The sequence below is a fragment of the Petaurus breviceps genome, unplaced genomic scaffold (assembly GCF_028583685.1).
Source record: "Petaurus breviceps papuanus isolate PSGF00001 unplaced genomic scaffold, PetGlider_PUasm1.0 208, whole genome shotgun sequence".
NCBI classification, from domain to species: Eukaryota; Metazoa; Chordata; class Mammalia; order Diprotodontia; family Petauridae; genus Petaurus; species Petaurus breviceps.
In genome coordinates, this window is record NW_027185852.1 from 28,390,039 (window position 1) to 28,402,666 (window position 12,628).

Consider the following 12,628-nt stretch of genomic DNA (forward strand, 5'->3'; position numbering starts at 1 on the left):
CAATTTTATTGTCTCAACATGTTAGAATCCTTGTCCTCTAACCTCCCAAGTTTAGAATCCTTGAGCCCTTAAACTCCTGAGTTTTGAGAGGGGATGGGAAGATGCTCCCCATTGTCTGCTTTGGCAACTCCAGGGACAGGAAAACCTGCCTAATCTCACATCTTTCTTTTTCTTGAAGACCCTAAGGCCTGGGATATATATGGTTTCTTCATACCATGGATTGGTAAGTGGGATGCCTCCCCCATGCAAACATGCATCCACCCACACCCATACATCCTCTGTGGGCTGAAAGAGGGTAGGAAGCACACAAGGAGCTCTCACCATAGCTCCTCCCTGCCCATCTCATAGTCAGGCTCTCAATGTCCTCTGGATCTCTTCCTCAGTGTCACCCCCCTGAAGTCTGGCTCCATGGCCATTCTTCAGCACCTCACTTTGATTACATTCCTTGGTAGTTGCTGAGGAGTCACTGTGTACTCCCACAGGATGCCAGGGAATCAGGTCCTGGGGGGTCTTAGTCCAGGTCTGGCAAGGGGGAGGGGGAAAAAGGGAAAGGCGGGCTAATAAGAGCTTATACTCTACCTAATTGTATACCCACCCACCCCCACACCTACTACAGGGAATGGGCTGCTGGTCTTGGATGGGCCCAAGTGGTTTCAACACCGGAAATTGCTCACGCCTGCCTTCCACAATGAGTTGCTGAAGCTTTATGTGGGCCTGTTTGCAGAATCTACCCATGCCATGCTGGTAAGAGATCCTGTCCACTGTCCCTGCCCTGGCTGCACCCTCATCTCCCTGGAATGAACTTTGGCAAAACCTTAATGAGGCCCTTCTGCCATTAGGAAGAAACAGCTTCCTTCCTCACCCCCGCCCACATTTTCTCCTTGAATTTCTCCTCTTCCTCTTGGGAGATCCAAAACTCTCATTGTATGGAGACAACCCTGAACTCTAGTCATGCTTCTAGTGCAGCAATCCCTAGGTGAGGGGGAAGGGATGGATGCTGTCCTCAGTGCCCCAAGCCATGGCTGCTTCTCTCACTCCATGGCTTCTCACTTCCATGGGAAGCAGACTGGTAGCAGGGGTTGGATCTGGGATTTGATTGGCATAGTGAACTCCCAGAAGATGAAGATTTCTCTGCCAATCCAGACCAGCACCTCCTCTGAAAGTTATAGTCTTTTTGCCAGAGCATTGAAAGGTTAAGTGATTGGCCCAGGGTTACGCAGCCAGTGGGTATCAGAAGTGAGACTGCTGCTGAGTACCTATGCTGTCAGCTTTCTCTCTGAGCCCCAGTTTCTTTCTTTCTTTGTTTTTGTCTTTTTGGAGGGGGAAGGCAGGGCAATCGGGGTTAAGTGACTTGCCCAAGGTCACACAGCTAGTAAGTGTTAAGTGTCTGAGACCAGATTTGAACTCAGGTCCTCCTGACTCCAGGGCCGGTGCGGTGCTCTATTAGCTGCTCCACCGACCTGCCCCCTGAGCCTCAATTTCCTTATCTGGGGAATAAAGGATTTGGTCTCTCAAGTCCCTTCTCTTTATGATTTGTGAATCCTGTGTCTTTCCCACCTGCTACCTCACTGTCTAAAATTCCACCAATGGAGGATGATCAGTATGGGGTAGATAGCTTTGATAGGGCTGGCATCAAAGCCAGTGAGTCCTGGGTTCAGGTTATATCCATGACACATCGTGGCTGTAATATTAACTGCATTACCTTAGCTTAGTGCTCTAGCCTGCTCTCTAACCTCATAAGCTGCAGAGAAGGAACCAATCTGCATTGGGAGAGGGAGTTTCTACATTGGGTAGTTCCCAACACTGAAAGAAACATAGATACATTCCTAAACCACAAGGCCAGTCCCTATCTCTGACTCCTCTTGTCCTAGGGCATTCAGGATCCCCCCAATATTCTCAGCCATTGATCCCCACTGAATTAGCCTCCCACAAAGCCCTTTACATCTAGCCCAGAGTTCCTGAGGATGGAGCTCAGGCTAGGTCAGTGTGGAAGGGGTCAGTGACTGGATCACACTCCTGGAGAAAACAGGTCTGGTAGAAAGGCACTGGGGACCTGGGGTGGGCCAAGGAAGAGGGAGGCTGCCAAAGATACCAGCTCATTGTGGGCCTGTGGGTCAAGGGCTAAAGAAACGACCCTGATCTCCCATCTCCACCAGGACAAGTGGGAGGAGAAAGTTTGTTTGAATAAGTGCGTGGAGATCTTCAGTGATGTGGGCTTCATGGCTCTGGACACCCTGATGAAATGCATCTTTGGGAAGACGAGCAAAGGCCAAACACAGAGGTCAGAACAGGGGCCTGGAATATGCTGGGGAAGTTGTCCCTATTTTGGACCTCAGGAGCCTGTGGGATACACACAAAAACCCAGATAGACAGAGACCTACTACAGACAGACCTTAGTGAAGACTGGAGTGGTCAAGGCAGAAGATTTGGGAGAGGTGGGGCTCTGAGCAGGGTCCCCAGTGCTGTCCTGAGTCCTTATGGGTAGGAGGTGCCGGGGGGAGGGGATAGAATGGTCATTATCAGGTCTCCCCAACTCCCTGTCCCCACTTTACTTCCTCTTCTCCCTGCACCTGCAGTGATACTGATTATTACCTGGCTATTGCTGACCTCACCCTGCTAATGCAAGAACGAATCCAGACCTTCCAGTACCATAATGATTTTCTCTATTGGCTCACACCCCATGGCCGTAAATTTCTGAGGGCCTGCAAGGTTGCCCATGAACACACAGGTAGGCACCAGCCTAGGGCTGCCCCTCCTTTCTTCCTCTGCCCTTTTCTCCTTCACCCCACTTTCATGGAATCACTGCTAGGGTGGCAGGTCACTGGCCAGGGCTTCCGAGTTTCTCCCTCCTCTGTGTGTTGTAGAGGAATCACAGAACAAATCCTGACCACTTCTCTCATTGGTTCTCCCCTCAGACACCTTTTGTTTCTTCTCCAGATTCTCAGTGTATGCCTAGTCTCTACTTTTGTCATTGATATTTGGAATTCACATGTGGGACTCTGCATTTGTACCTGCTAATATTTACAATCTAGGATCTGGCCTATTTTTCTAATCTGTCAAGATCTTCTTGGATTCTGTAATCCACAGTATTAGATTTAATTAAAAAATTCATGCCACCTGTAATTTTGACAATTATCCCATCTGTGCCTTCATCCTAGTGGCTGATAAAAATGTTAAACAGCAGAGGGCCAGGCTCAGATCAATGAAGAACTCCTTCCAGGTGGTCTAAAGTCCTGCCTAGGTATTTGTTGCAATCATTCAATCAGTTTCTAACCAGTAGATGCCACTGTCCTCTAGGGAGCCCACCACCTAGGCAACAAGGAGAGCAGATGAGATTTTTATAGAATACTTTGCCAAAATCTAAGTTTTAAGAAATCTGCAACATTCTCCTAATTGACCGTTCAAGGGACCAGGAAAGAAAAGGAAATTAACCTGCTTCTGCTGAAGCCAGGATGATTTTGGGTGATCACACCTTCCCTTTCTAAATGTTCACAAGCCAACTCTTTAATAATATGCCCACCCTGCAACTTTGTATGGAATCAAAGTCAAGTTCTCATCAGCTTACATTTTATGGACTCCACCTTCTCCCCATTAAAAAAAATGTTTCTTTTTGCCACTTTTTAGGTCTGTAGCACCTCTTAAGTTCTCCGGGGTCTTTTGGTGGTCACTGACCAGAACTCAGCAAGTACATCCTTCAAGGAAGGAGTTTTCTGGGGCCTGGTGGTAGGAGCGCTCACTGTGCTCCATGAGCTCTATCTCCTCTTCTCAATGAGAGCCCACTGCCTTGACACAATGTATCACTAATTTCCACACTCTCGATTCTCCTGGTCACTTCCTTGCATTCTCCTTTCAAAGATCTTATTCCCATTTTCACCAATGCCAGACCTTCCTATGTGTCTTTGACTAACTTTCCAAACAACTTTTGGAGGGAATTTCCTCCTTCTGTCCAAGGCGCCTGATTGTTATTATCTTTTCTTGCAGAGAGTTCTCCTGGCTTTCTTTTCTCCACAGCATTTGCTCATTACATTGAGGTCTCTTTTGCAGCCTCATACTCGATCATTCAATCTCAGGTTTTCTGTAAGATTTTTTGCAATGAAGGTTTCATTCTTCCCCCTGCTATTTTTTCAATGCTCCCCTCTCCCAATAAATGTTTATTGTTTTGAGGTACTAAATGAGAGTTGGACATTATCATTCCTACACAGTCACTTTGGAAGAACTTCTCTAAGGAACCAGTTTCTCAGGAAAGAATCCTCCCAGTTCCTCCCCCACCCCCCCCCCCACGCCTCCTCTAAACCTCAGGGCCCTTCTAGTCTATAAACTCTTTTTCTCCTAATCAGTATTTCCAGAGATTGGAATTCTAGGAAGCTACTGGTGATATTGGATCAAAGTTGGCCATATGGCAACTAGTGGGAAATTGATTGGGGCTGGGCATCAATCATGGTGGGCCTGGGGTGACATTGCTGTAGTGGAAAGTGTCTACAGTGGGCATTTTCAGGAGGCCCACATTCTAATTTTGCTTTGCCACTGATGTGCTGTGTGACTGCCAGCTAGTCACTTTCCCTCTCTAGGCCTCAGTTTCCCCTATGAAATTAGGAATGGGGAGTTGGACTGTGTAGTCTATAAGGTTCCTTCTGGGATTAACATTTTGTGATTTTATAATTCATTGACACAGACAAAGTGATTAGGGAAAGGAAAGCTACCCTGAAGGGGGAGGAGCTGGAGAAGACACAGAAGAAGAGACATTTGGATTTTCTGGACATCCTCCTTGGAGTCACAGTGAGTCAGGGAGATGTCTGTGGGAAGGACTATCTAGAGGAAGGAGTCAATATTTGCCCTCAGGGTTTTTCTCCATGCAAGCTCTGAGTCTTTTCCTCTCCAATGTTCCCCTCTCTGTCCTCTTCCCTTCCCTTGACATTCAGGCCTTCATTATACCCCATTTTCCCACTATCCCTCTCAGCCTATTCTCCATGGGCAGAATTCTCATCTCTAGAACTTTCCCTGCCTTCAAAATGTTCAATCCAAATAACCCTAAATGGTACCTGTCGCCTCAGTGACTTTCTCTCAGATCCTGGAAAGTTAAAAAGAATTTTTGAAAACTGAGAGCTTCAGACCCAGAAGAGACTTCAGGGGTCATCTCATCTAGCTCACTCTTCACCCCCCTTCCTATACAATGATAGATGCAATCATTGAGTTAACTTTGTTCAATGATTCTCTGATGACTGATATTAAGCAATATCAAAGCAAAGAAAGAGGTGGCAGCTCACAGAGGGCCTTCCATGCTCATGGAGATCCTTCCCAGAGTCTAAAGTGGGGAGGGATTCCCTATAGGCAGTAAAGTTGTCCAGCTGGTCCAGGTTGTGCTGAGGGCATCATGACTGGAACAGTAAAGAGACTACTCATCATTCTTCTATAGGCAATGCAGAAGAGACCCTCTGCCCAATGTACACAGGGAAAAAACAGTTCAAACTCAGCAAACTCTTCATATAAGCAGGACCTTTGACTAGGGGCTAGAGATGCAATGATGAAAATAAAACAGACCGTGTGGTCAAGGAACTTACATTCTACTGACAGGAACCTACATGTATAAGATTACAAGGTCTTTTCCAGCTCCATACTGATGATCCTAAGTGAATACAAGGTAATTTGAGTAGGGAGGGGGAACTATCACCTGGGAGGACCAGCAAAGGCTGCAGAGAAGAAGTGGTACCTGGGCTGAGCATCGAAGGATTCTGACAGATGGTGTTCAAATGAGCAATGGCCCTTGTGCAGACTAGAGTAAGCATTTGGATTGGCAGCTGACTGAGACATATATCTGGGGATGCATAAAGAGCTGGGCCAAGAAGGGAACAGGAATCAGAAGTAAAGGAGCTGGAGGGCACTTGGAAGGTACCCAGGGATTCTGAAGGATTCTAGGCTCCTCCCAGACAAAACCCCTTCTTGTACAGCAATATTCTGGTACTGTCCTAAAGCTGTGAATCATGGAAGACCACTCTCTCCAAGGAGCTCAAGTGGCACAGCACCCAAAGAGCAGGAGGGGGCACATGGTCAGTGTCTATAGGCTGAAGTGTATGCCAAAGATGATTTGTGCATTAGAAGAGGTCTAAAAGATGTCAGCCAGGAGATGATGATTGGAAGTGGGTCAGACTGGTCATCTCAAGCAAAGAGCATGAATGAAGACCCAAAGTGCCAGGCACTGTGAGAGTCACAGGGACACAAAAGCAAGGGTGGGACAGCCTGACCCTGAAGGGTCAGACTATATGAACACAAATAAGTGTATATAGCATTTGCACATTGGAGGTGGGTATCACCAGCACTTTGGTAGGACAGAAAAATATGATAAAGGGGAAACTTTAGCAGAACTTTGAAGGAAGCTAGAAATGCTAAGAAGCGGAGGTGAAGAGTGAGAGCATTCCAGGCATGGGAACACCTGTAAAAAGGCATGAGAAAAAGAGCGTCGTCTGAGTTGATTTAGCTCCTCCATAGAGTACCTGGAAGGTGGTAATGGGTGAGAAGACTAGGAAGGTAGGAAGCAGCCAGATTGTACAGGGCTTTGAATAACAAATAGAGGGAGCTGATTTGGATGCTATGGGTAATGGGGAGCCACTGCACTTGAAAGAGATGGAAAGGAGAAAGGGAGATAGAGACAGAGAGAGAGACAGAAAGAGAGAAACAGAGAGAGAAAGAAAGAGGAGAGAGGGAAAGAGACAGAAGAAAGGGGGAATCGAAGAGAGACAGAGAGAGAGGGAGAGGGAGGGAGGGAAGGAGGGAGGGAGGGAGGGGACAGTTGTGGAGGTGAAATGAGTAGGACTTGGGACCTGGTCAGGTAATGTGGAGTAATGAGGGAGGCAGAGGGCAGTGCCAGACATGCCACTGTCAAGGGACTGTGAGATCTGTAGGAGGGCCTCTGATGTGGTTGGTATGCAAGGATACTGAGGGAGATTCTGAGAAGGAGGTCTGAGAAGGGGGTGAGGAGGGTTCCCAGAGCTGGAGGAGGGACACAAAAGGAAGCTCCTCTTGGAGGAAATTTTTTAGGTACAGATAGTCCATAACATGGAAAATCGAGCCATGTCTGTGCTCCTTTTCCATCCCTCCCTTCCCTGCCCCTGAAGGATGAGAACAAGAACAACTTGTCAGACATGGACCTAAGGGCTGAAGTGGACACGTTCATGTTTAGAGGCCATGACACCACCACCAGCAGTATTTCCTGGTTCCTGTACTGCATGGCCCTCTACCCAGAGCACCAGCACCTCTGCCGGAAGGAGATCCAGGAAATCCTACAGGGTCGTGACACTATCCAGTGGTGAGAGAAACCTCCCCATACCCCCCACTTCTGTACTGGAGTGTCCCAGGGGCTGCAAGAACCCCCTGCTCCTGCTCCACTCTCTCTGGGGTCCCTGGGTGGCATCTGGGGGATCATTAAGGGCTTCTGGGAGGAGGTATGCCTTAAAGGAAGGCCTCAGATGTAAGCACCTTAACAAGAAATTTTCACTTCTATCTTCTGTGCCCTTAGCACCCAGCAAGGCTTTGTACCAAGTATTATTATATTATAATATGTTATATACTATTTTACTGTACAATATATTATATTATAATGCCAGTATTAATCAATATTCTACTGAATTCAGTTGGAGGAAGGGAAGGATTTTAATAGAGAAGAATGAAGAATGACCCATTCCAGGCACAGTGTGAGGTGTGTGTAGATGTGGAGAAATCCCTGAGGGTCAGGGAAGGGATGGAAGTTCAGCTTGACTAGAATTAATTCCAGATATAATCTAAGGGTTAAATAACGATGATGGATTGGATATGGGGATTCCAATAGACAACATATCCAGTTGAATGCAGGATGACGGTTAGGCCTAAACCATTTGAATTAGTCCCCCTGAACACCTAACTCTTTAGACCCTCAACCACATTCTGTATCCATCATGCTGTGCCTAATCGTGCCCAGGGCCAGAAGGAGGGGCCATCAGAGGAGGGTCCTCAACCTTGACAGGAAGAAGGCATATGTATATCTCACTCTGGAATGCCAGCAAAGATCTATCTGCCTTGGGCTTGGGGCACTTGGGTTCAAAGAAATTAAGAGCAAATAATGAGGGTGTTGCCCTGGGGAAAGACTGCCTAGGAATCCTGGACACTGTTCAGAGATTAAGTACTTGTCATGTGACCTTTACTCCTTTGGGTCTCCATTTTCCCATCTGTAAAATGAGGGTATTTAAGTAGGTGGCCCCTATCAAGGCTTTTTCCCTCCACCTCTGACATTCTGGAATTCAAAGGACCTGTCTCCTTCTCTCTTTGGTTCCACCTCTCTTTGCCCTCCTCCCAGTGTAGCCTGGCACAAGGTTCCTAGATTAGAGTTGGATGGAACCTCAAAGGCCACCAAGTCTAACCTCCTCCTCACCCAAACTCACACAGGTACAGGTAGTAAATCAGAGGCCACATTGGAACCCTGGTCCCTACGAATCCAACGTCATTTCTTCTTCCTCTGCACTGGTGGAGGGCTTGGAAAAGACTTAAAGGATGGACTGGAACGTTTGCTTCCCACTTGTTGATTTAAGCTGAGAAGAACCTGAAGTTTTGCCTTTGAACCTCTCAGTCCCTCCCTTTATCCCTTCCCGGAACCCCAAACTTGGACTGACTTGTTCTCTTAAGGCACCTTAGACATCCCTCCCTCCTTCCTCATCTACATTAGATGGCCATTTCCCTAAGGTCACTGGTTTTCAGGCTGTAACAACTCTAGAGATCATCTACTCTAATCCCTTCACTTTACAAATGGAGAAACCAAGACCCAGAGAAGGCTACAGACTTGACCAAGGTCATGGAGCACTTTTTCCAATTTCATTTCTTGAGTTTTAGATCCAGCATAGTCAGACTGGAAGGCAGGCAGGTACCACATCAATTTTGTGTTTGCAGGTGGAGCCCTGTATATAATAAGTGCTTTGCAAATGTTTGTGGAATTTGAAATAAGAAAGTCCAATCACCCCTCTGTTTCAATTGGCCAGACTCTCCCAGTTTCTCCTGAATTTCTAGCCCTGAGGGGGAGGGAGGTGCAGGGGAGACATCACCTGTGCTCAGACAGCCCTCAGTCAGGCTGGGATGATAAGGCTCACCTAGAGGGGACTGGATAATGTGCAACCAGGGACTGACCTGGATGGTTCAGGAGGTGAATGCATCGGGAACTCCTAGCATGGAAGTTGGAATGTTCAGAGAAGGCATCCAGCACGAGGCTTCAGGCTGGGTCTTGGAGAACAGGCAGGGCATACAGAGGCAGAGAGAAGGTGGGGGCGCTCTGGGTAGATTATTGATCTGAGTGAAAACACAGAGGTCAGACTTAGCCTGATGTGTACCCAGGAGGGCTGGAAGACCTTAGGGGCTGAGGTAGAGGGGTGGGAGGAACAATAGAGGTAGAGTTGGGGCAGAATTAACTGGGAAGGGTCCCAGCCTGTGCACCTGTGGAAGCATTCCCCCACTTCCCCATCCCTGCCTTGACTCCCCAAGGAAGTTAGGACATGGGGCTATAGGGAACAAGATGGGGCTATGGGAGTGGGGGTGCAGGTGGGGGATTCTCCACGGGATCTGCTGTCCTTTTCGGACCCTCTTGAAAGGGGAACCATGTACCTCACAGGGAAGACCTGGCAAAAATGACCTACCTCACCCTGTGCATCAAAGAGAGCTTTCGACTATATCCTGCCGTGCCCCAGGTATACCGCCAGCTCAGCAAGCCTGTTACCTTCGCAGATGGGAGGTCACTGCCTGAAGGTAGGCTGAGGGTGACCTAGATCCTAGGCTCATAGCCTACACTGGTATAATGGAAACAATGCTGGATTCATCACCTGAAGGCCTAGGTTCAAGTCCAGCCCCAGGCACTTATTAGCTGTATGACCCAGAGCAAATAACCTGATTTCCCTGTGCCTCACTTTCCTCATCTTTAAAATGGGGGTGCATATCCCTCTCAAGGTTGCTGTGAGGATAAAATGAGATGTGGATAAAGCTCTTTGCAAACTATAAAGTGCTGTGCTAGTTATTACTAGTATTACCTTACATTAATAGTGTAACAGTAAAGCACAGAAAGATGATTTCTTTACATTCTAACATTTGTAAGAAGGATCACAGCTAGCCCCCTTTAACCACCACTCCAGCTCCTGACTTCTCAGTTCCAGAAGTCAAATTTCTATCACTCTGTTTTCTCAGGATGCCTTTAAAAATCTCTTCTCGAGAATTGTCTTTGTGTTTCTTACACCGGGAGTTAACTCAATTTTCTTAGCCCTTTCCCTCTGTCCACCTTTTCACAGTCTTTCTTGAGTAACAAAGTCTCAGTCCTTTCACAGATACCTATAGAATGAATCCACACTCAAAGATTCCATAGCACCTTAAAGATACAGTAACAAGCTTTTTATTTTTTTGGTATATATATATATCCCCAGGGCTTAGCACAGAGCCTGGCACCTAGTAAGCCCTTAATAAATCCTTGGTAACTTGACTTGGCTTAATTCCCTTTTATTTCCAGACCAAATATAAAGTCCGCTATTTGGAATGTAAAGCCGTTCATAGCCCAAAGCTTCCTATCTTTCCAATCTCACACTTGTTCCTATTACACTGGCTTACTTGCTATTGTTCACCCCTGATACTCCATTTCTCACCTCTGTCCTGATTATGCCTCATGCCTGGAGTGCTCCCCTTCCTCACTTCTACCTCATAGCCCCCCAGCTTCCTTTACATCTCAGCCTGTCTTTTGTGAGAAGCTTTTCCCAATCCTGTTGCCAGCTCTGCCGGGTGCGTCCCCCTAATCTTACCTTTTACTTATCCTGACTTTGCATCTGGGTCTCCCACTGCAGCCAGGGCCATCTCCAGTCACCCTGACCTATATTTGGCCACTGGACCCAGATGGCTGCAGAGGAGAAAAGTGAGGCCAGTGTCTTTGCACAGCCCTGCCTCACTTAAATCCAATTCACTTGCAAGTCATGGCGTCCCCTCCCTTATGTCATGATCCTCTTTGAGAAAGAAGAACAAACAATGACACTTATCCTATGTATACATAATTGCTTAAAAGCCTGTGAGGTCATTGAGGAAATCTATTGTGTTCCTGCCTTTCTTTGTAGCCCCAGCACTTAGCACAGCAACTGGAACATAGTAGGTGCTTAATGATAAATGTTTGTGGACTGACTGACTGATTGATTGAATATAGTGTCTGTGGCAAAGACTGTTGAAGCTGGTGTTTCCTGTTTCTGATTCCCCCTGGCTCACTCCCTGACACTTGGACAGGTCACATAGTCCTTGGGCTTCAGTTTCGTCTGCCGTAAACAGCAGCCAATAACTCCTGCCCTACCTCTCTCATGGCCCTTTGTGATAACAGGGTTTAACAGTAGCCCACAATCCAAAAAGCATTTATTAAACACCTATTATATGCTAGGCACCGTACTGTGTTCTAGGGATACAAAAACAAGATAGAAGGCAGCCCCTGCCTTCAGCTTACATTTTACCAAGGAAAACAACACACAGAGAAATAAAACATATTAGAAGGAAGATGGAGGCATGAGAAAGCACTAATATCTGGGGGTGGGGGTGGTGGGTGATCAGTACTACCAGAGCTGAGTTTTGAAGGAATACAAGAATTCTAAGAAGTTCCTCCTGAAGAAGGCTTGCATCCGAGGTCTAGGGATTGACTTGTCTAAGTATCTAGGGGGCAGAAGAGTCAGTACTCCAGTTTGGCTAAACCTAGAATACATGAAGGGGAGTAGAATGACACAAAGGTAGGAGAGGTGGGAGTCAGATTGTGGAAGGCCTTGAATGCCAGGCCAAAGATTTCACAACTGGGATCCATTGAAAGGTTTTGAGCAGAGGAGTAGCAGGACCTTACCTGTGTTATCAACAATGGGGAAGATAGACAGGAGAGGGGGGGAATTAGAAGCAAGGAGACAGTGAGATGGGCTGCTAAATGGCAGTCCCGTGGGAGGGCTGTTCCCGAGATTCTTGTCACTTATTTTCACTTCTCTCTCTGTTCTGTAGGAAGCCTTATTTCTTTGCACATTTATGCTCTCCACAGAAACCGCACTGTATGGACTGACGCTGAGGTACTTCTTTTCTGTGTTCCTAAGGGGGACTTCCACATAGACCAGGGGTGGCTATTCCAAGGGGAGATGTTTGTCTCTGGACAAGGCAGAGGATGAGGATGGAAGATGAAGGGAAGGAGAAGGATTGGAGGAGGAGGCCATTTCCCGAAGCCACACCAGGGATACCGGGGGAGAGGAAAGAGACTGAGAGGCAGTGAGGCCAGGGAAAGGAAAATATTCCTTTTCTTTGCTCCTGAGTATGACTCTCTTGCTGATTTCCCAGTCTCTGTCTGTGGCATCACCACCCAGTCTCTGTATGGTTACTTCAGAGGCTTTCCCAAACCTCACTACTCAGAGACTTGAGAAGTGATTTACTAAGATCTAAAGAAAATTTAAATGCCTACAGAATTCCCATGATCTACCAGTTTAGTAACCTTGAAAAGAAGGAGGAAGAGAAGGATAAAGAGTAAAAGGATGAGAATGACAAGGAAGAAAGAAAGAAAGAAAGAAAGAAAGAAAGAAAGAAAGAAAGAAAGAAAGAAAGAAAGAAAGAAAGAAAGAAAGAAAGAAAGAAAGAAAGA

At 46.9% G+C, this 12,628-nt stretch overlaps 1 protein-coding gene across 1 annotated transcript in view; it reads left to right on the top strand.

Annotated features, from left to right (window-relative positions):
* Window positions 1-12,628, top strand: part of LOC138165369 (cytochrome P450 4B1-like) — a 31,542-nt gene that overhangs the window by 16,053 nt on the left and 2,861 nt on the right. Inside the window, exons 3-10 of the mRNA XM_069093632.1 lie at window positions 179-223; window positions 617-744; window positions 2,157-2,281; window positions 2,577-2,728; window positions 4,673-4,776; window positions 7,110-7,300; window positions 9,623-9,756; window positions 12,004-12,068. Coding sequence (XP_068949733.1) covers window positions 179-223; window positions 617-744; window positions 2,157-2,281; window positions 2,577-2,728; window positions 4,673-4,776; window positions 7,110-7,300; window positions 9,623-9,756; window positions 12,004-12,068 — 944 coding nt within the window. The remainder of the gene's footprint in view (window positions 1-178; window positions 224-616; window positions 745-2,156; window positions 2,282-2,576; window positions 2,729-4,672; window positions 4,777-7,109; window positions 7,301-9,622; window positions 9,757-12,003; window positions 12,069-12,628) is intronic.